The 27167-nt window shown below is 45.6% G+C and overlaps 1 protein-coding gene and 1 long non-coding RNA gene across 2 annotated transcripts; one reads left to right on the forward strand and one right to left on the reverse strand.

Moving 5' to 3' along the window:
• Nucleotides 1-4631: 4631 nt before the first annotated feature.
• On the forward strand, nt 4632-10814 carry LOC310636133 (uncharacterized protein). The gene is made up of 3 exons (XM_083355676.1): nt 4632-4676; nt 8432-8534; nt 9652-10814. Exons 2-3 carry the CDS (start codon nt 8492-8494, stop codon nt 10578-10580), a joined length of 972 nt encoding a protein of 323 aa, XP_083211802.1. The 5' UTR covers nt 4632-4676; nt 8432-8491; the 3' UTR covers nt 10581-10814.
• Nucleotides 10815-13440: 2626 nt separating this feature from the next.
• Nucleotides 13441-26761, reverse strand: LOC310636150. The gene is made up of 3 exons (XR_014491622.1): nt 26640-26761; nt 17283-17454; nt 13441-14879 (listed from the first exon to the last, which is right to left on the reverse strand). It is a non-coding gene; the product is annotated as an uncharacterized lncRNA (long non-coding RNA).
• Nucleotides 26762-27167: the final 406 nt, after the last annotated feature.

A 27167-nucleotide genomic window follows, 5' to 3' on the forward strand; every position in this document is an offset into this window, starting at 1 on the left:
GACAATTTGAAGTTCAGGGGTTTTTTTAGTTTTAAAACTAAGGATGTGTTTACTCTTATACCCAGAGTTAATTTTTTCCCCTTAAGGTGAACCTTTACTTCTTGCCCTAGCTGGTGCTTTATGTTAATAAAGGTAAAGGTAAAGGTTCCCCCGCACACGTGTGCTAGTCGTTTCCGACTCTAGGGGCCGGTGCTCATCTCCGTTTCAAAGCCGAAGGACGTCTCCGTGGTCATGTGGCCGGCATGACTAGACGCCAAAGGCGCACGGAGCGCTGTTACCTTCCCACCGTAGTGGTCCCTATTTTTCTACTTGCATTTTTACGTGCTTTCGAACTGCTAGGTTGGCAGAAGCTGGGACGAGTAACAGGCGCTCACTCTGTTACGCGGCACTCAGGATTCGACCCGCCAAACTGCCGACCTTCTGATAGACAAGCTCAGCATCCTAACCTACTGAGCCACCGCGTTAATAGATTGTAGTTAAGAGATAGAAAATTGCACATAACTCAGGCAAAATTTTTGACCTGCATCTGGACACCTGGTTCTGGATACTGGATACTGTTTTAAATCAATAACTGTCAGGAGAACTCATATAGATGCCACTTTACACTGCATTATTCTGTGATGGTTTGAAAAAAAGATAGATTATCTATTGTCCTGTGTTAGTGATGCTCGTTACAGAGATGCTGTGTTTGCTGAAAAACACAGTAACTGTTGAATTCTGGCTGGCCATACTTTTGTTACTTGCATCAATCCGACTCCTCTAAGTTCAGGTCAAAAAACATAATATAACCATCCCCAACCTGGTGCCCACCAGATTGGAAGTGCAGCTGGCTAGGGATTCTGGGAGCAGCAAGCAAATAACCAAGCTTAAGAGACCACCAAAAGCACCACAATATAGGACTGTGGGAGATACTGTGACACTCTTAAATGTGAACTCAGTCCGCTCACCCCAGGGTCATGGGGTCACCATTTGCCACTTTCCGTGTTAGCATTTGACAAGCAAAGTTAATGGGGAAGGTCCAATTCACGTAACAACCGTGTGTTTTATTTAAAACTGCAGTGACTTTTTTAAAAAAACCCAAAATTGATTGTAAAGTCAGGTGCGACTCACTTAATAACCTCTTTGCTTAGCAATAGAAATTCTGGTCTTAACTGTGGTCCTAAGTCAAGGACTATCTGTACTTCTCTTTTGCATTGTGGTGCTTTTGGTGGTCTCTTAAGCTTGGTTATTTGCTTGCTGCTCCCAGAATCCCTAGCCAGCTGCACTTCCAATCTGGTGGGCACCAGGTTGGGGATGGTTATATTATGTTTTTTGACCTGAACTTAGAGTAGTCGGATTGATGCAAGTAACAAAAGTATGGCCAGCCAGAGTTCAACAATTCAATTTTCCAAGGGGTCTGAATGGAGATCTTCCTCCTGAAGATTAGATTGGCATTCTCACAATTGGTCCTTTAGAAATACAGCGGTAACAAAAAAAAATTGAAGGTTGCCTGATATACTTTGAGCATTGTTTTTATGGTCGTTTGTGTTTTTTTTTATTGGTAGTTATGTTTTAATTCTGTGTTTATGTTTATATGTTGTAAACCTACAGGGAGTTGCTTTTGTTGAATCCAGTGATTTATAAAAGCAACAAGCAAAGAAAAGAACTTTGATCTGACAAGTCAAGGCAGTTAGATTTTAGATTTTATTAGATTTATTAGTTTATTTATTAGTTCTGCTCAGGGGAATGCCCCCTCCCCCCATCTGTAAGGTGGAAACATTTTCCTGCCAGAATTGACAGGAAAGGACCAACATATTCCCCATATTGGGAGAGTAATACTTGGGAATGCTAGCATGTCTTATCAGCTGTTTCAAAAACAGTGATAATCTCAGGTCTATTTGGACATCTAATGTGAAGACTTGGCTCTCTGGAGAAGGATCTGATGCTGGAAAAGATGGAAAGAAAGAGAAGAAGAAGGATGATCAGCAGCAAGGAGGATGCATTTAGTTAGAGTGGCTTTGTTGGAAGAGCTGAAGGACCTGATTAGGGCCAGATAGAGAAAATCTATGGATGTGGCATCTAAAGGACTCAGATTGTTGGGGGCAATTAAGCTGACTTTGTAATAATGCCGCTTGGGTGGGGGTGTGTGTGGAAGCCCTAATAAGCAGGCATATACATAGAATGAAGGCTACTGCTAAGCTTGTAAGCCACCCTGAGTCTTCGGAGAAGGGCGGGATATAAATGGAATATAAATAAATAAATAAATAAATAAATAAATAAATAAATAAATAAATAAATAAAGTTGACACCAACTTAATGTAGCCTATTTGGGCTACCAACGTCCCAATAAAGGAGAATATTTATAGCTCAGGGTTGAAATGAGGGGTCCTTGGTGCTCTCCTAGAGTGATTATTTTCTTGCAGACATTTTGTTACCCAAACTAGGTAACATTATCAGTGCTAGTCTCCCTTTGTTTGGGTAATGAAACAGCCACAAGTAAACCACTAAGCTCAGAGAGCACCAAGGACCCTTACAAACATCTGGACAGCCATTAGGTGGCAGCGAAAGGATACAATCATTCTTTGCTACCAACTGTAGTGGGCTCCTGGAGCCTTGTGATGTAAATAAGTATATGTAGTGTAGACAGGGATCTAAATATTTAGCTCTCCCAGTAGTTTTATAAATAGTAGAAAATAAGCAAAAAACAGCAGAAAAAAATAGGCAACAGCGGTAATGTAAGATGAACTTTTATGTAAGATGAGTTTGTATCCTCTAGCAAGCTCCAATCAATTTATTCTTCTGAATAAAGAGTCAATTTGATGCAGTGGTTCAGGAGGTGGATTAGAAACTGGGAGTCTGTGAATTCCAGGTCTGCTTTGGGCATGAAAGTCAGCTGGGTGTCTTTGGATCAGTCCCTCTTGCTCAGCCCAGCCCAGCCCACTGCAGAGGGTTGTAGTGGTGGGGAAAATAGGCAGAAGGATTTGGTGTGTTTGCCACTTTGAATTATATTTATATTAAAAAAGGAGGGATAACACTGAATAGAAGGCAAAGAATTGGAGATCACAAAGCATCAAAATCAAAGTTAAAAACTATTGCACAAACTGGCTGTGGTGGTCACAGTGGCTATACCAAAAAATCTTGGACAGCACTTACAAAATCTTGGACATCAAAAAATCTTGGGACATTCACTTACATAAATTGTATGATTTATGATGATTGTACTTCATAATTATGATCACTTGTTGCTTGTATGTACACTGACAGCTTATGCACCGGAGACAAATTCCTTTTGTGTCCAATCACTTGGCCAGTAAAATAATTCTAATTCATTCTATTCCTATTCCATTCTATTCTATTCTACAAAATATAAGCATTTCCCATCTATCAGTTATCATCTAGGTTTGGGGGGTGGGGGGAACACAATGTGTATGAAAACCAATCCTAGCTGCATAAATAACTGGCAGCAAACAATTGCGTATATAACAATAATATACAAATGCATATGATACCGCTGCATCACAGGAAGGGCAGAGGACAGTCCTTGAATTTTCAGTGTTGAGACTGGGATGTTGATTCAGTGGCCACAGATTTACAAGCTATAGAATAGAATAGAATAGAATAGAATAGAATAGAATAGAATAGAATAGAATAGAATAGAGCTGGAAGGGACCTTGGAGGTCTTCTAGTCCAGCCCCCTTCTCAAGCAGGAGAACCTACACCATCTCAGACAAGTGACTGTCTAGTCTCTTCTTAGAAACCTCCAGGGATGGAGCGCCCACGATTTCTGAAGGCAAGCTGTTCCACTGGTTAACTGTCCTCACTGTTAGGAAGTTTCTCCTTAATTCCAGGTTGCTTCTCTCTTTGGTTAGTCTCCAACCATTGTTTCTTGTCCTGCCCTCTGCTGCTTTGGAGAATAATTTGACCCCCTCTTCTTTGTGGCAGCCCCTCAAATACTGGAACACTGCTATCATGTCTCCCCTAATTCTTCTTTTCTTTAGACTAGGGGTCTTCAAACTCGGCCCTTTTATGACTCATGGACTTCAACTCCCAGAATTCTTCAGCCAAGCACATTGTCTGGGGAATTCTGGGAGTTGAAGTCCATGAGTCATAAAACGGCCGAGTTTGAAGACCCACTAGCCCAGGGGTAGGCAACCTCGGCTCTTTTATGACTCATGGACTTCAACTCCCAGAATTCCTGAGTCAGCATAGCTGACTCAGGAATTCTGGGAGTTGAAGTCCATGAGTCATAAAAGAACCGAGGTTGCCTACCCCTGCACTAGCCAAACCCAAGTCCTGCAGCCGTTCTTCACCTCCAAGCTGTCTCAAGCTTTCCCATTAGTTGGTCTTTCAACCTCATCTCTGCAAAGTCAAGGCTCGGACCCACGCCCGTCACACACACACACCCCCTCCCCACCCCGCCTACTTTCTTCCCGATTCCCCCTCCCCCCGTGGGCGCTCTACCCTCTGCTTCCTCCCTCTCCTCGTCTCCCCCGCTGAACTGGTTAAAGCAGCGGATCTGCCATTCCTAGAGAGGGAACAGGAAATGCCGACCAGGGCCCCTTTAGCAGGGGAGGGGGCGCGGAACCTTCCTGCCCCGCCCCTTTCCATTCCCGAGCGGACCGTGCAGTCCGCGGGTGGCGGCGATTGCAGGCGGGCGAGCGAGCGGATCGTTGCTCGTCCGGCAGCGGCGAGGAAAGGTCAGTGCGGAGGGAGCCGCCCCGGGCGGGTGGACGAGAGACGGAAGCCCGCGGCGGGAGCGGGGAAGATCCGCATCTCCGGGCCCGGGTTTGCAAAGCGGGGAAGGCGAGGCAGGGCTTCGTGGGGATGGGGGTGGTGGTGGGGGAACTCCGTGGATGCGCGTCCATGTTTGCGGGTTGTCTCTTCCCGATTCCCCCGGGAGCTTCAGGTCTTGCTCTGCCTCCCGAGGAAAAAAAACAAAAACGGGTCCCACCCGAGCGGGGTGTTGGAGGGGAGGCGGGATCGGGCAGGCGAGAGTCAAGATCCCCCCTCCCGTTGCCTTCCCGGGAGGGGGGGCTTCAAGGAGTCGTCCATGTTGTTTTCTAAGCGCTACGGTAGAGATTTTGGATTGACTTTGGATTTACGGGTGGTCGACTTTGGATTTACTGGTGGTCTCCCATTCAGGTCTGGAACGATCGGGTTTGGCTTGGCCGATCTGTCAGGATTCGCCGGGTGCCACATCCGAAGTCCTGGCTCGCTGCTTAAAAAAGTGTGTCTCTGTGTGTATCAATAATGGCTGCATGTGAGAACGTAACTGGACCCCTAGTCTTTCTCACCCATCGTTAAGTTTTCAGGCAGGCAGGTTCTCCTGAGGTGCAACCTCTGTGTTTTTCCCTGAGTGAAAGAGGAGGGGGATATCAACCGATACAGTAATGGGGAAAAAGGTCCTCTTGGGTTTGTGGGGTGTGTGTGGGGGGGTTTCCTCTTCTGCACATTCACTAACCCCCCCTCCCACTCTGAAAGATCTGTCTGTCATCCTTCCTGCATTTTAGTTTTACTTCATTTTAATGTTTTGAGGAGTCCTTGCTGCTCTCTGAGCTTGGTTGTCTTCTTTCAGACACTTCAGCACCCAACTAGGTAACAGCATCAGCGCGAGGGAGGGTGTGGTTTGCTGTTTACATGCAGTAGTTTGCCCTTCCACTGTTGGTGGGGGATGTGGTTTTCTCCTTGTTCTTTGATGAAGGCATTGTTTAATGTCAGAATGTTTGTTGGCTTTTTATTGTTTGTCCCCTTAGTAGCTTGAAGTCAAAAAACAATGCCCCAATCAAGGAACTATAAGGAGAAAACCAAAAGTGGCAGGGCAAGTTGTAGATAGAGTCAGAATAGAGCTGGAAGGGACCTTGGAGGTCTTCTAGTCAAGCCCCCTGCTCAAACAGGAGACCCTGGACCATTTCAGACAAGGTGACTGTCCAGTCTTTTCTTGAAAGCCTCCAGTGATGAAGCACCCACAACTTCTGGAGGCAAGTTCCTCTGGTTAATTGTTCTGTCAGAAAATTCCTCCTTAGTTCTAGGTTGCTTCTCTCCTTGATTAGTTTCCATCCATTCCTTCTTGTCCTGCCTTCAGGTACTTTGGAGAATAGATTGACCCTCCTCTTCTTTATGGCAGCCCCTGAGATATTGAAACACAGCTATCATGTCACCCCTAGTCCTTCTTTTCATTAACCTAGACTGCATGGCTAGTTTGAACTAGACTCAGTGGCTAGTAACCCTGATATTGACAAATGACTTGCTACATTAGTTTATCAAGAAAACAAGAATGAAAGTATTGTTCTGCTTAGCCATCTGTACTCTTCTTGGAACACCCCACCCCACCCCCCGCCACTTGATGCTGTGTTTATTCCTGATTTCAAATCATTTAAGTTGCTTATCAATCAGTCCTTGCAGCTTGCACAGCATATTGACCAAGAATGCATATCTGCTTAGAAACAGTTTCTAAATATTGTGTGATTTCTTATTGCATTTAGATATCTTAATCTTTGGACTGGAAGCAAGGAATTACAGTTTCTCTACATGAATTCAACATATCTTAAGGTCACAGTGACAAGACTTAGTCTAACATAGAGGTAAAGAGCTGAATTCTGTATCATAAGATAGTCTGTACTCTGAATACAAAAACCACAAATCTCTCTCTAAATTTCTTGGAAGATATTAAAATAAATCTGTATGTGTCATTGCATTCTTTCTCACTCTTGCCCACTTTAAGATGGGTGGACTTCAACACTCAGAATTCCACAGCCCACAAAGCATAAGTGTCCTATTATGATAATGAAAAGGTCTTTTCCATATTAGAAATACAGGTAGTCCTTGACTTACAACAGTTCAGTTGTGACATTCAAAGTTACAACAGCACTGGAAAAAGTGATTTATGACCCTGCTTCACACTTACAGCCATTGCAGCAACCCCGTGGATCAAAATTCAGAGGCTTGGCAACTGACTTATGACAATTGCAGTGTCCCGGGGTCATGTGATCACCTTTCGTGACCTTCTGAACAAGCAAAGTCAATGGGGAAGGCAGATTCACTTAGCAACCTTGTTACTAATTTAATAACTGGATAGATTCGCTTAACAACTCCGGCAAGGAAATTTGTTACCTGGAGCAAAATTCGCTTAACAAATGTCTCACTTAGCAATAGAAACTTTGGGCTCAGTTGTGGTTGTAAGTCAAGGATGACTTGTATACAGCACTATTTAAATGGAAATAATTCCATTTAATAGATAGCAATAAATGGATAGCAAACCTCAATGAATGGTTTAAAAAAGGTAAAGGTTCCCCCGCACATGCGTGCTAGTCGTTTCTGACTCTAGGGGCCGGTGCTCATCTCCGTTTCAAAGCCGAAGAGCCAGCGCTTGTCCGAGGACGTCTCCGTGGTCATGTGGCCGGCATGACTAGATGCCAAAGGCGCACGGAACGCTGTTACCTTCCCACCGGAGTGGTCCCTATTTTTCTACTTGCCTTTTTACGTGCTTTCGAAGTGCTAGGTTGGCAGAAGCTGGGACGAGTAACAGGCGCTCACTCTGCTACGCGGCACTTGGGATTCGACCCGCCAAACTGCCGACCTTCTGATTGACAAGCTCAGCATCCTAACCCACTGAGCCACCACGTCCTTTTTGAATGGTGTAATGGATAGCAATTAATGGTTTAGTGGAGAGCAATTAATGGATTAATGGATAGCAATTAATGGATAGCAATTAAGGTAATAATGGATAGCAAATGTGACCATGTGGCCCCAGGGCATTGCAACTATCGTAAATTGATGCTGTTTGACTAATGTCTGAATGTTGATCACATTATTACGGGGGGCTGTGATGGTTTTAAGCACGGGTATCAAACTCAGAGGGATGTGGTGGCTCAGTGGGTTAGGATGCTGAGCTTGTTGATCAGAAGGTCGGCAGTTTGGCGGGTCGAATCCTGAGTGCCGCATAGCAGAGTGAGCGCCTATTACTCGTCCCAGCTTCTGCCCACCTAGCAGTTCGAAAGCACGTAAAAAATGCAAGTAAAAAAATAGGGACCACTCCGGTGGGAAGGTAACAGCGTTCCGTGCGCCTTTGGCGTCTAGTCATGCCGGCCACATGACCACGGAGACGTCCTCGGACAAGCGCTGGCTCTTCAGCTTTGAAACGGAGATGAGTAGCGGCCCCTAGAGTTGGAAATGACTAGCACGCATGTGCAGGGGAACCTTTACCTTTTTATCTTAGGCACTGCTGTGTTCTTAGGGACCTTTAAATGCCTTCAGATTTAATTCTGGAACGGAAAAGCAGAAGCATTAGAAATAAGAGATTTTTTTTTAAGAAAAATGATCTGAAAAATATTAAGAGAAATTTGGTTTTAATTCCTGCCATGTGATTATGGTGAGGCTGATTTTGAGTTCCACCTAGCAGGACTGGGCAGAAATGGATATGTGTGTCTTCATGGTAGTCTCATTTTTCTTCTAGGCATTGGACAGTGGAGAAAGAGAGAAAATTCTCTCTGAGTCTGTGAAGATCCAGCTCCTCATGGAGGCTGTCCCGGAAGAGGATGAAAATGCCAGCTTGTTGGGTAAGAGAATTTGGGCAGACCCTTCGCTTCCTAAAACAAAGAATAAGAGGGAATGTCTTGCTCATTTCATGCCCAGGCTGCCTCTGCGCTGGGAACTACATCTTACTTACTTCAGTAGAGGTAGACCTCGATTTACAACAGTCCATTTAGCGACTGTCCGAAGTTACGACACTGGAAAAAGTGACTGACGACCTGCTTTTCACACTTAATGACCATTGCAGCATGATCAGGTGATCAACATTCAGACACTTGGCAACCGGCTCCTGTTTATGATGATTGCAGTGTCCCCAGCAATCGTCCATGGGGAAGCCAGATTCAAAAAAAATAAAATAAAATAAAAAACTTGCTTGTCAGGTCACAAAAGATGATCACATGACTCCGGGACACTGCAACCGTCACGAATCAGTTGCCAAGCAAGAGTTGCAAGTCATAAGATGCTTTTTTTCCAATGTCGTGACTTTGGTCACTAAACAAATGGTTTTGCAAGTCAAGGGTTGCCTGTATCCCACTGAGTCACCAACCCTTTCAAGGGTGTCTTACGTTTGGATTGGGCAGCCTTGGGGCATGCTGGCAGGGGAATTCTGGGAGTTGAAGTCCACCTGTCTTGAAGTTGCTAAGATTGAGAGTTGCTGCTGTAGTGTTTGCTGGATTAGCTGCTTCACGTTAACGCCCTGGCTCCTTCACTGACTTGTGTTGCGTGTGGAAATTACTGAGCCTTGGTGGAGCAGTGGGCTAATGCCTCCTTAAGTAACACCAGCTGCCTGCAATTAGTGCAGGTTCGCATCCCACCAGGCTCAAGGTTGACTCAGCCTTCCATCCTTCCGAGGTAGGTAAAATGAGGACCCAGATTGTTGGGGGCAATTAAGCTGACTTTGTAGTAATGCCGCTTGGGGGTGTGTGTGTGAAAGCCCTAATAAGCAGGCATATACATAGAATGAAGGCTACTGCTAAGCTTGTAAGCCGCCCTGAGTCTTTGGAGAAGGGCGGGATATAAATGGAATTAAAATAAAAAAATAAAAATAAAATAGCCACTGAGCCAGACAAACCCAACAGGATATGGCGTCTCTCGTATTCCATTGGCTGCTTTTTTTTTAAAAAAATATTATTATTCCTGCAGGCAACGGAGAAGCGACAGAGCCCGAAGTGGCAACCTGCTGGATGGTGCGGCCTGACTATATGGAATTCAATGGGGATTTGCTGGAGGAGAACATGTATGAGTTCCCTGGGATATCTATGGTTGAGGAGGGGAGCCATTCGGAAGGAGCAGTAGAGGCAGCTTCCTTTTGTGGAAAAGGCCCGGGCTGTACCAGCAGCATCCCAGACTCCTTTAACGACCAGAAACCCACGGTTAGAGAGAAGCCCTACAAGTGTTCATTCTGTGGGGAAAGTTTCAAGCAGCGCTCCTATCTGGTCAAACACGAGAGGACCCACACAGGAGAAAAACCCTACAAGTGCTCGGTGTGCGGGAAAAGCTTCAGCCAGAGTTCCCACATCATTACGCACGAGCGGACTCACACGGGAGAGAAACCCTACCAGTGCTCGGACTGCGGGAAGAGCTTCAACCGCAAAGCCAACCTCCTGGCGCACGAGAGGACCCACACGGGGGAGAAGCCTTACGCCTGTTCGGATTGCGGCAAGTGCTTCAGCCAGAGCTCGTGGCTGATGGCTCATAAAATCATCCACACCGGGGAGAAACCGTTCAAGTGTTTGGTCTGCGGGAAACGTTTCAATAACCGTTCAAGTCTCATCAAACACAAGAGGTCCCATTCGGAAGAGAAGCCCTACATTTGTTCGGACTGCGGGAAGTCCTTCAAGGAGAGCTCTAAGCTTATCAAACACCAAAGAATTCACACGGGCGAGAAACCGTACAGGTGCCCCTTGTGCGGCAAAGGCTTCTGCTTCAAGTCCAGCCTGAGCCAACATGAGCGAACGCACACAGGGGAGAAGCCTTACGCCTGCTGCGTTTGCGGGAAAACCTTCCGGCAGAAGTCGCATCTCATCAGGCACGAGAAGATGCACATGGGAGACAAATCCTACACCTGTTGAGGCTGCCGCAGAGCCGTCAGCTCAGGTAGCACAGGTAGAATGACGTGTTCTCTCTGCAGGGAGAGATACACAGCTGAAATTCTGCCAGCCCCGGCAGTGGCAGAAGGACGGAAGAAAAGCAAACCAGGAATTAGAAGGACAATGTTCTGGGACTTGAAACTTGAAATTCATTTAAGCCCGCTTTGTAAATCTTTTGCAATTTTCTTTTTTCTAATAAAAGAAAACCAAAGTAGATCTGCCAACTTAGTCTACCCGTCCTTGTTTCAAGCTTCTCAATCTGTCCAGAGTTACCTTGAGGTAAGATGGGTGGCTACCTATAAATTTTAAAAATAAAGAAATAAAATGTAGTGTCGACCTGCTTCCTCCTTCAGAGGAGGGCATATTGCAGAAATTGGGGGAAAGGGGCTGACCCATTGAAAGGGAAACGTAAAGGGGAACAGATGTCCTAAATAACCACACTGCAGTGTGGGGTTGTGTTGGAGGCACTTCTTATATCGACTCTTTCATATGGAAGGTGACTTTCACATTCGTCATTAAAACTTGATGGTTTTTTTTAAGGTAAATTGTACTATAAAGCCCCCTGCTGTAACTCGAGAAAGGCCACAGAAAGGATCAAAATATTTTCTAATAGAATCGTATAGAATTCTTGGAGCTATTAACACGCACCATCTCAGTTTAGTATATTAGTAAGAAATACGTGTTTTGGAAAAGATTTAATAAAAGTGTATCGGGGCCAAATGGAATTAAAACTTTCAACGTTTCTTTCATTCTATGAGAAATTATTTTCCTATTATTGTTGAGCTTTGCAGCACATAAGGATCAGTTTAGTCAATGCGTTTGCATCATTTTATAGAAAAAAAGATACTCGTCTTGGCAACCAAGAATGGAGTAATATACTAGTAATAAAGTGTCTTACACCAAGTCACTCAAAGTAGATTTTTTGAAATTTGAAGTACATGCAATATATTTTTCACTGGAATTCCCACTGTTCCACTGCTATAGCTGTAGACACATTTTACATTCATTTTAACCATAGGTTTTTAAAAACCTCTTCAGAACTGTATTTCACTAATAAACTATACGTTGTGCCTCAAACCAAGAAATGCTAAATTGTGAAAAAGGAAACACATTTGAGACATCAATAGCCTTTCTCCAACAGATGATATATATTGTCTCTTAAAGGATTATTTAAAAGAGGGATAACCTCTTATAACTTGATTTGCAACCATTCAGTGACCCTTCAAACGGCACTTAAAAAGGTGACTTATGACCGTTTTTCATGCTTACAATCACTGCAGCATCCCCATGGTCACAAGATCTAAATGTCAGGTTTCCCAGACAGGAATATATGAAAGGGAAGGAGACCGTCAGTGCCTTCAAATGTGATGTTTCAAACATGACCTCTGCAGTTGACCCATCAGGTGAAGGGTCTAGTTCAGGGGTGGGGAACCTTGTCTCTTTTATGACTTATGGACTTCAACTCCCAGAATTCCTGGCTCAGGAATTCTGGGAGTTGAAATCCACAAATCATAAAAGAGCCAAGGTTCCTCACCCCTGGTCTAGTTCAGGGCTTTTCAACCCAGTGCTACGGGTACCACCTGTGGTACATTGGTACATGGCAGGTGGTACGTGACCACCTAGAAAAGTGGTAGCGGGGAAGAATGGCAGCACCGCACAAGCCTGAACAGGGGGTTGGACTAGAAGACCTCAAAGGTCCCTTCCAACTCTATTATGCCAATCCTCAACAGAAATGATCACAATGAAAACCTCGGACAGGAGGAAGAGCACTGCCGGGCAGGCAGGCAGGTGTCTTGCTTGGCTAGTTCATGAAATTAGAGCGTCAAAATGGCTTTTTGAGAATCGGTTGCAGGCTTCTTCACAATTTCCCAGGATTTCTGTGGTCTATCGTGCTTTTCTCTAGGACCAAGTTATTTTTGCAACAAAAAAACGATTCTTCCTTTTACAGCAACACAATTGCCTAGCAACTTTACTCTTCCATCCTTCATTTCAAGAACAGTCTGATCAGCAGGCTGTTCCTCCTTGCAGGAATGGCACTGGGGAACTGACTCCAAATACAGGTAGTCGACTTTCATTTAGTGACAGTTCAAAGTTACCACAGCACTGAAAAAGGTGACTTATGACCATTTTTCAGTTACGACCTTTGCAGTGTCTCCATGATCATGTGATCAAAATTCAGATACTTGGCAACCGGTTCATATTTATGACAGTTGCTGTGCCCTGAGGTCATGTGATCAATCACCTTTTGTGACCTCCTGACAAAGTCAAGGGGGAAGCAAGATTCACGTACCCACTGGGTAATTAACAACTTCAGTGTTCCACTTAAGTGCGACAAGGTTGTAAAATGGAGCAAAACCCACTTAACAAATGTCTCACAACAGAAATTTGGGGCTCAACTGTGGTCATAAATCGAGGACCATCTGTAGTGACTTTCTCAGATATGGTTTTGAGTCTAGGTCTTGGGAATGTAAGAAGAAATGATGGATGCTGCTGTAATTTGGACAAGACTACCAGTCTTGGCTGCTGAACTTGGTGATTTTCTTGCAGACGTTTCATTCCATGTATTATGGCAGTAGTATTGTTATTATTTATCTTTATTATCTTTCTTACTCACCCCTCTTATTGGTGTTATTATTCTGTTGCTTTGCATGCAGTGAGAGCTTCTGCACTGGAGACAAATTTCTCAAGCATTTTAATCACACACGGCCAAATCAAGTATTCAATTCTCCAAACTAGGTAATTTTATTTAAGGTATTGCTGCCACCTAGTGACCAGATTTAGAATTGCACTGTCTGAATATTTGTAGCCCCATTTGGAGATGACAAGACGACAACTGGTTTGAAATATCATTTAATAAACCATGGGGGGAAAAAAATCCTACAACAGAGTAAGTCTATACATGCTTAATTTCTGGAAAAAGAATTCTTTCAAAAATCACATCTCATTAAACATGGAACCAGCCATACAGAGGTGAGAGACCATATAGATTTTCAACCTGTGAAAAATGTTCCATCAAAGATCCCATCTTATTAACCATGAAAGGAGACATGAGGGGGGTGGGGCGGCGGCGAATCTGCTTGTTCAGTCCAGGGTAAAAACACCTGAGTCGTAAAACACCCCTCATCAGTCATGAAGGAGTACATACAGGAGAAAAACCATATCAATGCTCCCCATGCGATGAAAGCTTTTCTCAGCATGCTAGGCTTTACTGCACACGAGATCCCTCAGAGGGGTAAAACCATATTTGTGGTGGTCCATGTGCAGAAAATGCTTCGGTAACAGGCATGTCTGGCTAAGACATGAGCAAATTCATCTGGGAGAGGAAGGTACTCTTGTCCCACCTGTGGGAAGAGGTTTTAGCTCGTCCTCAGGGGTCTTCTCCAGCACAGAAGAATTTATATGGGGGAAATGCCCTATAAATACTCGATTTATGGAAAAGGCTTCCATCGTAAAAACTTCTGAGACATAAGGGAAACCATACAGGAGAAAAACCATATACATGCTCGGTCTGTGGAACGGTTTTAGCTGGAAAAGTCACCTGGCTGTCCACAGGAGAGGCCATAACACAGAAAAATTACATACATGCTCATTGTGTGGGAAATATCCAACCTTCTTAGTCATAAAAAGTCTCGTAAATGTGGGAAAACGTACAGGAGAGACACCCTATAAATGCTATGCGTGTGAAAAAGGGTAGAGTGGGAGAACCAACACAGGAAAGCACGCACACACAAGAAAAATATTAACCATGCGTGTTCCGTGAGAAAAGTTTCAAGCAAAGGTCCAACCACCCTATGAAAGAGACCACACTGGAAAAATTCTGCATACATGTTCAGTCTGTGGGAGAAACTACAGACATACGAAAACCCAAATGGGGTAGAAGCCATATTTGTGCTCCGTTTGCAGGAAAAGGTTTGGCAATGAATCCCATAAAACAATTCACACTGGAGAAAAAGGCTACACCTGTTGGGTCTGTGGGGAGAACCTCAAGCACAGAACAAGTTACACCGAACATAAAAAAATCCACACTCAGGAAAAACTGTACATATGCTGTCTGCATGAAGGAACATTTGGGAGAATCCACAGAGGAGAAATTGTATTCATACACGGATTATGGGAAAAGGTTTAAGCAAAAACCGAGCCTTACATCCCCACGAGAAAAGCTCCCTCTGTGAGAAACGTTTTGGGCGAAGATCAAACCTCATGAATCATGAGAGAATCCACACGGAAGAAAACACGCAGACATTTCTGGCTTGTAGGAAAAGTTTCTGAACGAAAGCATACCTGAGGATATGAAAAAAAAAATATCCAATGTGAGATGAGAGAGTCTCTACGTATAGCTTTTCTCCACTCCAGGAATATCTCAAAGAGATGACACAAGGAGCTAAATCTCAAAAGTGGAGTCATGTTGCAAGTTCCAGAGTTTCAATGCGTGTTGTGACTTTGTATGCCTCACAACAGCGTTTTTCAACCTTGAACGGCCTTAAGATGTGTGGGCTTCAACTGCCAGAATTCCTGAGCTTGCACGAGGAAAATATTTTTATTTTTCATCTTATGCTATGTTAATTTATTAGTACAGGTCATCCTTGACTTACAACCACAACTGAGCCCAACATTTTTGTTGCTAAGTGAGACATGTGTTAAGTGAGCTGGCTCAGGAGTTCTGGCAGTTTTTTTTATTACATTTATATCCCGCCCTTCTCTGAAGACTCAGGGCGGCTTACAAGTTTAGCAGTAGCCTTCATTCTATGTATATGTATAAAGAGCCTTGGTGGAGCAGTGGGCTAATGCCTCCTTAAGTAACACCAGCTGCCTGCAATTAGTGCAGGTTCGCATCCCACCAGGCTCAAGGTTGACTCAGCCTTCCATCCTTCCCAGGTAGGTAAAATGAGGACCCAGATTGTTGGGGGCAATTAAGCTGACTTTGTAATAATGCCGCTTGGGGTGTGTGTGAAAGCCCTAATAAGCAGGCATATACATAGAATGAAGGCTACTGCTAAGCTTGTAAGCTTGTAAGTCTTCGGAGAAGGGCGGGATATAAATGGAATTAAAATAAAATAAAATATATGCCTGCTTGTTAGGGCTTTCACACACCCCCCAAGCGGCATTATTACAAAGTCAGCTTATTGCCCCCAACAATCTGGGTCCTCATTTTACCTACCTTGGAAGGATGGAAGGCTGAGTCAACCTTGAAGTCCACGAGTCATAAAAGAGCCAAGGTCGCCTACCCCTGGGTTAGGGTCACAGTTGTTAAGTGAATCTAGTTTCCCCATTGACTTTGCTGGTCAGAAAGTTGCAAAAGGGGATCACGTGACTCAGGGACACTGCGACTGTCATAAAGGTGAGTCAGCTACCAAGCATCTGAATGTAAATCATGTGACCCTGAGGATGCTGCAATGGCCTAAAGTGTGAAAAATGGTCGTCACTTTTTTCCAGTGCCATTGTAACTTCGAAGGTCACTAAGTAAGCTGTTTTAAGTCGAGGACTACCTGTAACTGGCTCCAAATAACAAGGGATCCATGGGGAGGCCATGGGGAATTAGAACTTGAGGTTTCCCACTCCTAGTTTAGGGCCTTTGTCACTACCCTATGCTGACTCTAGGGCCGACCCAAGTGGTGTTCCATTCTGAGGAGCAACTAAAACCTGGGTTTGTTTGTTTGTTTGTTTATTTATTTATTTATTTGATTTGTATATCGCCCTTCTCCCTAAGGACTCAGGGCGGTGAACAGTGACATAAATAACAGAATGCACAAATAGTTATCTTAAAACAATAATTAAAACAGAACCCGTCAGACCAGACCGGAATTGCTTAAACAGATATGTTTTTAGGTCGCGCCGGAAGGAGCGAAGGTCGGGAGCCATCCAGAGCTCAACCGGTAAACGGTTCCATAGGTCAGGCGCGCTCACAGAGAACGCCCTCCCTCTGGGAGCTACCAGACGGCATTCTCCGAACGGCGGCACCCTGAGGAGGCCCTCTCTGTGGGAGCGCACTGGACGGAGGGACGTTGACGCTGGCAGCAGGTGATTCCTAAGGTACTCCGGACCCATGCCATGTAGGGCTTTGAAAACCATTACCAGCACCTTGAATCTTACCCGGAGGACAACTGGGAGCCAATGCAGTTCACGGAGTAGAGGTGTAACATGGGAGTATCGGGAGACTCCCAACACAACTCTCGCGGCTGCATTCTGTACCAGTTGGAGCCTCCAAGTGGTCCTCAAGGGCAGCCCCATGTAAAGAGTCTAAACGAGAGTAGTCTAAACGAGAGGTCACGAGTGCATGAGTGACCGTACGTAGGGCATCTCGGTCTAGATAGGGCCATAATTGGCGAACCAGGAGATTTAATGGAGATCCTCAGACATCCAGGTCATGATTGTCCCAAAGGTGCTTTTTTCCCCCCCCATGAGGCAACTGGAGTGGCAACTGTTTTTCTTTGAAGACGTTTCGCTTCTCATCCAAGAAGCTTCTTCAGCTCTGACTGGATGGCGGGGGAATGGAAGGATCCAGTCAGAGCTGAAGAAGCTTCTTGGGTGAGAAGCGAAACGTCTTCAAAGAAAAACAAGGAAGTCCAGTTGCCTCATGAGAAAAGCACCTTTGGGTAAAACCCGGGTCTTCCCACTCCCAGCCCCTTTATCTCTTGGCCCACACTGTCTCTTTTTAAAACTGCCCAACTAAATGGCCATCATTACCTCTTGCGGACACGAATTCCTCAGATCAGTTATGTATTGTGTAAAGAAGCACTTTCTTTTTGCCTCTTCTAAGCCTTGCAGTCAGCTTCCCTGGGATTTCAGTCATATTCAGTTCTCAAGTCGCCTTTTGTCCAAACCTTTTAAGTCTGAAGTCTTCCCACTTCAACACATCCTTTAAAAAAAAAAACAACTTTTGCTTTGAAACTTATTTAGGTCCGGAGTACATACCACAAAGCAGGACAAGATAAGTATAGTGTCAGGACCCACCCCCAACCCACGTCTTAGGAAAACACAAACTCTTGGAGTCAGTTCTAGTCCAAAAGGAATCTTTTACTAGGACATGCTTGGTTGTGGGAATACAAGACAGGACTTAGTATTGTTTTACAAATTGAAATTTTATTGTATTATATGTATATAGTTCAGTTATGTGGGGAAATTTATGTGTTAACTTCATTGGTTCATAAAGGTTAAGCATCTGACAGCTGAACATGAGGTAAACCGATGACAGCGGAACACGAGGGAGTTTTGACAGCTGTCAAAACTCCCGACTCGCGCATGCGCACGAGTTGACAGCTCTCGGCTGTCAAAGCAACACAAGCCGCAGCACGAGGAACCGAACTGTCAAACGAACCGCAAAGCTGATTGGAGGAGAAGAGAAGCGGGAAGAAGACCGGCTTGTGATTGGACCGATCGACCGGCACCAGACTATAAATAGCCAAGTGTTCCTGTTACCTTTTGGCTCTGTTCTAATAAACGTGTTAAGGTTACCTGCTGTCTGGAGTGGTTTGTCCAGCCACTTTACTGGCGACGAAGGTGGGATCCGCTTCTCGAGCTGAAGTCACGGCCAGGAAGGCAGTTCCCGGCCAACCGAGCTAAGTCACTGGAAGTTTTAACTTCCACAGTGAAGCGGACCACCGAACCTTGACAGCATGGCTAATTTCGGACGAGTGAGAGAATTCGACACTCACCACCCCGAGCGATGGGAATCGCACCTGGGGCAGGTCGAGGGGTTCCTCCTCGTCAGCAAAATCACGGATAACAGAGCCAAAGCAGCAGCCCTTCTCTACATCAGCGGGCCACCCGTCTATGATTCTGCTGTCGGGCTATTCAGCCCCGTACCGATCACCGAGGTCCCATATGCCGAGCTCATCGACCGGCTTAGCAAACACTACATGCCGGCCCGCTCGGAACTGTACTGGCGAGTACAGTTCGCCCAGCGAAGACAGCGGCCGGATGAAGCTGTGAACGACTTCATCGCAGGAGTCCGGCACGCTGCAAGAAGCTGCAACTTCCCCGATTTAGAAGAGCGGATCCGGGACCAGGTGGTCATCGGCCTGAGAGACGAACGCCTCAGGAAGAAACTCACGTCAAAACCTGAGATGACGCTTGCCCAGGTCTCACGGGAGATCTTGGCATATGAGGACAACCATAAGAAGTCCCTCACCCGAACAGCAACGGAACCCCAGAGCAGCGTCCACCAGGACGAAGCATCTTTCAGCGACGAAGAGTCCATTGACTTGACCGACACGGACGCCATACAACGCCGTATGGAGAGAAGGCAAAACAGACGCAGTGACACCAACGACCGGTCCAAGCCGAGAAACTTCGCGCCAGTTCAACGTGAACAACGCAACGTCTGTGCCAGTTGTGGGGGCAACCATGCCCGGGCCAATTGCCGGTTTAGGAGCGCTAAATGCCACAACTGTGGCAAGACTGGCCACATCAAACCCGTCTGCCGAAGCCGTCCCCGTGACAATCTGCATGAAGTGGAGGCTACCCCCCCCAGGTACGATCTCCTACCGAGCCAGTAAGGGAAAAATTCCAGAAGCGTTAATAGAGGCAATTGACAGGGTGCACAATCTGAGCCCTAAGGTAAAAATTAAAACTAAGCTGCAAGGGGTCCTTTGTGACATGGAGGTGGATTCAGGCTCAGCTGTAACCCTAATTTCGTTTAAGACGTTTAAGGAAGTCTGCCGGAACAGTAAAAAAATAATACCGTTAGAACCTCCTCAGGTTCAATTGGCAGACTACCAGAAAACTCCAATTCAGCTTAAGGGTAAAGCTAAGGTCTGGGTGGAGTACAAAAAGTTCAAGGGACCCCTAGAAGTAATAGTCACCAGCGGAAACCGCACTAATCTAATAGGGTTAAATTGGTTTAACCCCTTAGGAATCGCCATTACTGGCGTCAACATGGTACAAACGTCAAACCTCGAGGCCGTCTGCAGAAAATATGCAGACGTGTTTGACGGTTCTTTAGGCAAATATACAGGTCCGCCCATCAACCTTAACTTGAACCCCGCCATACAACCTGTCAAAATCAGGGCCAGGAGGGTCCCCTTCGCCCTCAAACAAAAAATTGAGGATGAACTAGAACGCCTCGTCAAGCTGGGGGTCTTAGTACCTACTGACGGGGGCAGCTGGGAAACCCCCATCGTAACTCCAGTAAAACCTAATGGACAAATTAGAATATGCGCTGACTATAAAGGGACCCTGAACTTAGCGCTCAATGCCCATTCTTACCCCATTCCAGCAGTAAGGGATGTCCTAGCTTCCATTCGCTCAGGCGCCATTTTTGCGAAATTAGACCTCACGCAGGCGTATTTGCAATTGCCTGTGACAGATGACACTGCGGTCGCCCAGACAATTGTCACACACCGCGGTGCATTTAAAGTGACAAGACTACAATTTGGCATTTCGGCAGCCCCAGGCATATTTCAAAGTATCATGGAAAAAACTTTAAAAGGAATTCCCGGGGTTTCTCCTTATTTTGATGATGTACTCATCGCCGGAGAAACAGAAGCCATTTTAGCTGACAGGTTGTCAGCTGTACTAGACCGGTTCAGAACTGCCGGATTTAAACTAAAGAGAGAAAAGTGCTCTATAGGAGTTCCGTCTACGGAATTCCTCGGGTACAAAATCGATGCCCAAGGCATCCACCCTACCAATGACAAACTAAAAGCTATTCAAGCAGCCCCCAGCCCCAAAAACAAACAAGAACTTCAGGCGTTTTTAGGACTATTAAATTTTTATCACGCCTTCCTGCCCCACAAGGCTACAATTGCTGAACCGCTTCATAGATTATTAGACAAGGGCAGCCCCTGGACCTGGACAAAGGTACACGAGAATAGTTTCCAGTCACTTAAAAACATCATTTGCAAAAGCTCCACTGTCACTTTGTTCAAAGAGGACGCCCCTGTCTGCATCGCGTGCGATGCATCTCCATATGGAATAGGAGCCGTCTTAAGCCACCTAGACCAGGATGACACTCAAAGACCCATCGCATTCTATTCCCGAACACTAACTAAAACTGAAAGGAATTACGCTCAAATTGATAGGGAGGCTCTGGCCATCGTTGCCGGGGTTAAAAAATTTCATGACTATCTGTACGGCAGACCCTTCACTATCTTCACAGACCACAAACCCCTATTAGGCATCTTTACCTGGAATAAAACAACCCCCCAAATATTATCCCCGAGAATCCTGCGCTGGTCAACCTTTTTAGCAGCATACTCTTACAAACTGATATACAAGCCAGGCAGGGAACTTGGACATGCAGACTGTTTAAGCAGGCTTCCAATACAGCGCTACGACCCAGACCCAGCCCCCGCCGGTGGCATACTGGCTATCAATGAACTACCAGAATGCCCCCTCACAGCAAAAATCATTGCTGACAACTCCATTAAGGATATCACTCTCAGCAGAGTCCTGCGATGGGTCACAACCGGATGGCCTCACAAGTGCCCAGAGGAAAGGTTCCGTCCATTTTTTTCCAAACAATTAGAACTAACCTCACACTTAGGCTGTTTATTATGGGGGAACAGGGTGGTGATACCTCACACAAACATACAACAAACATTAAGAACCCTTCACGAGGGACATCCAGGGATGGTCAAAATGAAGCTTCTTGCAAGGAGTTATGTATGGTGGCCTGGGATTGACAAAGACATAGAACAACACGTAGGGGGATGTTATACTTGCCAACTAACGAGAGGCAAGCCACCCCACGCCCCAGTTCATAGATGGGAAACGACAAAAAATCCTTGGTCCCGCATCCACCTAGATTTTGCGGGACCGATACGAGGGCAGAATTTCTTAATAATAGTTGACAGTTTTTCTAAATGGCTCGAAGTGATTCCCTTAAATAAAATTACATCATACTCCACCATACAAGCACTTAGAAAAGTTTTCGCAACACACGGCCTTCCAGACGTCATAGTTTCTGATAATGGCCCACAATTCACTTCTCGTGAATTTCAGATGTTTGCTTCGAGGAACTGTATTAGACTGGTCACATCAGCGCCATTCCACCCATCGTCGAATGGGATGGCAGAAATTATGGTAAGGTCCACTAAAGAAGCACTTAATAAGTTCATAAAAGGGAACTGGCACCAGCGGCTTAGTCAATTTCTCCTAGCCCAACACACCACACCGGGCACCACCACCGGGAAAACGCCAGCGGAGCTTCGATGGGGCAGGAGACTAATTACGAGATTAGACCGTCTGCACCCTGATAGAACATCAAACCACCAAGATCCCCCAACACCGTTACCACGAACCTTCTCTCCTGGCCAAACCATCTGGGCACGGAATTACACCAGCAACCAAAAGTGGATTGAGGGGGTTATAATAAAACAAACCGGTCCCGTCTCATACTTAATCCATTCAGACTCACAAGGCCATTTACGCCGGCACGTCGACCAACTACGTATCCGCAAACCACAAATTACACCCCCACCACCTCAACAACCCCTTTTACCTTCCTTCATACCAAGTATCCCGCCTGCCGAAGAAGCACAGCCACTTCAACCACAAGAGGAACCAGAACCCGCAAATGAGACTCCCCTGCGACGATCCAGCCGATTACGGAAAGCACCCGCATACTTACGGGACTACGAGTGGGAAGGAAGTAACAAACAAACACATGAGGGTGGAAACGAACCAGGGGAAGGGTAAGGGGTGTATTATATGTATATAGTTCAGTTATGTGGGGAAATTTATGTGTTAACTTCATTGGTTCATAAAGGTTAAGCATCTGACAGCTGAACATGAGGTAAACCGATGACAGCGGAACACGAGGGAGTTTTGACAGCTGTCAAAACTCCCGACTCGCGCATGCGCACGAGTTGACAGCTCTCGGCTGTCAAAGCAACACAAGCCACAGCACAAGGAACCGAACTGTCAAACGAACCGCAAAGCTGATTGGAGGAGAAGAGAAGCGGGAAGAAGACCGGCTTGTGATTGGACCGATACCAGACTATAAATAGCCAAGTGTTCCTGTTACCTTTTGGCTCTGTTCTAATAAACGTGTTAAGGTTACCTGCTGTCTGGAGTGGTTTGTCCAGCCACTTTATTTATAAAGGGTACCCGGTTCAACCCCCGCTTCCCTCAACCCCATTTGGTCAGCCGCCATCCTTCTACTTCGTGTCATCCCTTTAGTGGGAAAAAAAGGAACTTCGAATCTTTATGGTTATTGCTTTCTTCCTCTCCAGAATTAAAAGAAGACAAGCCAGATGCCTTTTGTTCCCCCCAGTTCAAAAGATTCCCTTGGCCTTTGAAATAACCTAAGGCAGGCTGAATCCACATATGCTCCTCCTTCCTCGGGAGATGGCAGAATCCAGGGGGGGGGGATAATGTTTTAAACATATACTTATGAATGTGATATAAATGGATTCTGAATTATAGTTTGGGTGGGGTATGTAGATTTTAGGTGTCTTTGTCTTCTTAATCTTCTAGCTTCAATCTTCCTGAATGGTTTACATCTGCATTTCTACAGAGCTGGTTTCTGCTTGGGGGAGGGAGACTTGGGGATATTAAAAAAACAACAACTGGGCATGCTTTTCTGCCTCTTTAAGATCCTTTGAGGAAATATATTTTTCTGCCCTTTTAGTATTTCCTTCTCTGGGGGAAATATTAGAATCAACAACCCCTCACACCAAAAATCTAAGAGTGATCAGCCACAGCGAAGCAGGATATGACCTTTGGGACATAATAGGATTAACCCACCATCAGAATACCATAAAGACACACTCAGACTCAAATCCAAGTTCATGCCACAGGAACAGCTCCAGACAAAAGGCTCCAGAGGGTATAAAAACCCACTCCCTACATGTGCTCACTCTCATTTCTTCCAGAGCCATCTTCTTGTCTGGCTCTCTTCTTCAATAAACTGCAACCTTCTTTCTAAAGCAGCCACCATGTTGTTTATTCCCGGCTTGGACTGAACCACGATGGAAGACTTTTCCTTCAACACAGATTAGAGTCCGAAGTAAGACAATGAGCGACTCTTAAAAAAGTATTTGAGCCCCCCCTCTCCCCAGGCTTCCAACAACATCCAAAAACCCTTAAGGGCAGCTGGGGGGGGTTGTAAAATTTTCTTCCGCTACATGTAAATGGAGATAGGGGAGGGGCTGGGAATAAAATCCACTAATGAAATGTCTGCAAGAAAGCAAGCTCAGAGAGTACCAAGGACCCCTTATTTCATATTCCTATTTTATTGCACCCCAGTCTCTTTCGATGGAGAGACGGGTGGCGTAGGAATTTAATTAATAACTAAAATAACACTGGCAATAGCACTTAAGACTTGTATGTCGTTTGTAAACCGCTTAGTGAGAGGGCTGGAAGCGATATTTAAGTCTAAGTGGTATCGATACTGCTAGTAATGACTGGTAATGACCTATAAAGCCCTAAATGGCATGGGTCTGGATTACTTACAGGAGCACCTGCTGCCGGTGTCAACTTTCCTTCGTCCAGTGCACTCCCACAGAGAGGGCCTACTTAGGTGCCGTTGGCCAAAGAATGTCAACTGGCGACCCCCAGGGGGAGGGCGTTCTCTGTGGGCGCGCCAGACCTTTGGAACCGTTTACCGGTTGAACTCCGGATGGCTCCCGACCTTCGCTCCTTCCACCGTGACATAAAAACATACTTATTTGAACAAGCCGGCCTGGTCTGATGGGTTTGGGGTATTTTAATATTAATTATTTTAATATTAATTGTATTAATTTTTATTGTAATTGGGCTACATTATTTAATTCTTTCTTAACTTTTGCATACTGTATTTTTATTGTATTTGCCCTGTACATTGCCCTGAGTCCTTCGGGAGAAGGACGGTATAGAAATTAAATTATTATTATTATTATTAATGCTATTTTAGTTATTAATTAACCAATACTTTACAGACCTGTGGAACCGCTTGCCGGTCGAGCTCCGGATGGCCCCCCGACCTTCGCTCCTTCCGGCGGGATCTAAAAACTTATTTATTTGAGCAATCCGGCCTGGTTTGATGGATTAGGGCAGGGGTCTTCAAACTTGGCCCTTTTAGACTTGTGGACTTCAACTCCCAGAATTCCTCAACCAGGCACGCTCGCTGAGGAATTCTGGGAGTTGAAGTCCACAAGTCATAAAAGGGCCAAGTTTGAAGACCCCTGGATTAGGGGGTTGGCGTTTTAACACGGTTTTTAATTACTGTATATATCGGGCATAATATTTAATTGTTTTTTTAACTTTTGTATTTTGTTTTTAATATTTATTGCCCTGTACACCGCCCCGAGTCCTTCGGGAGAAGGGCGGTATAAAAATTTAATAAATATAAATATACATCCCTCTCTAGACTGTTTACAGTGTCCCCCCCCCCCAAATGCTCCTTTTACTGACCTCGGAAGGCTGAGTCAACCTCGAGCCGGTGGTGAGACTGGAAAAAAAATCAATAAAACTTTCCTATACCGAGTAAAACAAGGAGTTGGCGACCTCTAAAATTGCTTTTTTCCCCCCTGGGCTGCGCAAAGTTGCGCAGCCGCCCGCCGTTTGTTTTCGCCCCGCTCTCAAGTTCTGCAAGCGGACTTTCCCGAAAGGCCGGATCGGAACACGAAAGCAGCTGAAAGTTTGAAGCCTTTGAAGCTGGAGACGGTCGCGGCTGTTTGCGGCTGTGATTCCTCTGCGACGAAGTCATTTGTCCCATCATCTGCCTGGAGTGTTTCCAAGGACCCGGTGACCATAAGCACGTGCGGGCACAATTTCTGCCGCACCCGCCTGAGCAGCTGCTGCCAAGGACCCGGCTAAAACATATAGGGAACGGTTGCTGGAATTGGGTATGTGTAGTTTAATGAAGAGAAGGGTGAGGGGTGACATGATAGCAGTGTTCCAATATCTCAGGGTCTGCCACAAAGAAGAGGGAGCCAAGCTATTCTCCAAAGCACCTGAAAGCAGGACAAGAAGCAACGGATGGAAACTAGTCAAGGAGAGAAGCAACCTAGAACTAAGGAGAAACTTCCTGACAGTTAGAACAACTAACCAGTGGAACAACCTGCCTCCAGAGGTGGTGAATGCTCCAACACTGGAAGTTTTTCAGAAGAGACTGGACAGCCATTTGTCTGAAATGGTATAGGGCAGGGGTAGGCAACCTCGTCTCTTTTATGACTCGTGGACTTCAACTCCCAGAATTCCTGAGCCAGCCAAGCTGGCTCAGGAATTCTGGGAGTTGAAGTCCACGAGTCATAAAAGAGCCGAGGTTGCCTACCCCTGGTATAGGGCATGGGTCTTCAAACTTGGCCCTTTTATGACTTGTGGACTTCAACTCCTAGAATTCCTCAGCCAGGCACGCTGGCTGAGGAATTCTGGGAGTTGAAGTCCACAAGTCATAAAAGGGCCAAGTTTGAAGATCCCTGGTATAGGGTTTCCTGCCTTAGCAGGGGGTTGGACTAGATGACCTCCAAGGTCCCTTCCAACTTTATTTTGGTGGAGCAGTGGGCTAATGCCTCCTTAAGTAACACCAGCTGCCTGCAATTAGTGCAGGTTCGCATCCCACCAGGCTCAAGGTTGACTCAGCCTTCCATCCTTCCGGGGTAGGTAAAATGAGGACCCAGATTGTTGGGGGCAATTAAGCTGACTTTGTAATAATGCCGCTTGGGGCCCCCTGAAAGCCCTAATAAGCAGGCATATACATAGAATGAAGGCTATTGCTAAGCACATTGGTTTGTGCTTAAATTGTAAGCCGCCCTGAGTCTTCGGAGAAGGGCGGGATATAAATAGAATTAAAATAAAAAATAAAATAAAAATAAAAATTATTATTAAAGGAGGCACCTCCCGCCCCCAGGGTCGAAAAACCTTCGACCACCGAAAAAGCATCACACACACACACACACACACACACACACACACATCCCCCAACCGGCCGCGTGGTTCAGTTCGCAGAGAAGTTCCGACGGGCGGGAAAAAAAAACAACAAGCAAGGCGAACTTCTGCAAAACTCCCGCGAGCACGACGCCGTCCGCAGCCGTGACATCCGCGGCCTAACCAAGCCCGCACAAAAGCAACACAGAAAACCAACGATGCACATAAGGTGAAAAAAAATAATAATCTTACTCGTTTAGGATCCGGATTGCTGCTTCTTTTATTCCCCCCCCCCCCCCTGCCTTTCGGGAAGAGGGACCCGCGCGATCCCGCTTTTGCAAAACCTGCCGCTGGGAGAGCGAGGGAAAGCTTGGGGGAAGGCCATCAGTGCGCATGCTCAGGGCAATTAATCGCCAACTACTTATCCAAAGCTGGTTGGTTGGAGCTTAACTGTTGCTGGCCGGGTATTTAAAACGCGATTTAGCGATTTGTTGGTGATTTGTTTTGCAGCTGTTTGCTTTTTTTTTTTTTAAAAAAAAAATCGCAGTTAGAAGGCGGTTAGGCGTGTGAGACAGAATTGCTTTACCTAAAAAAAAAAAAAGATTGCAAGCATCGCCTTGCGGCGCTTACTGACGCTATTGGGCTAAAAACAAACAAACACGTGTGATCTTCGCTATAGGGGTGTCTATTATTTCCCCAGTAATAAGCTTTATGTGCATTCGGAGGAATTCTCTGGGAGAAATAAAATGTACGACGTTGGTGCTTTTCAAAAAAGGAGGC

This window comes from Vipera ursinii (genome assembly GCF_947247035.1).
Source record: "Vipera ursinii genome assembly, chromosome: 2".
In the NCBI taxonomy this organism is placed as follows: Eukaryota; Metazoa; Chordata; class Lepidosauria; order Squamata; family Viperidae; genus Vipera; species Vipera ursinii.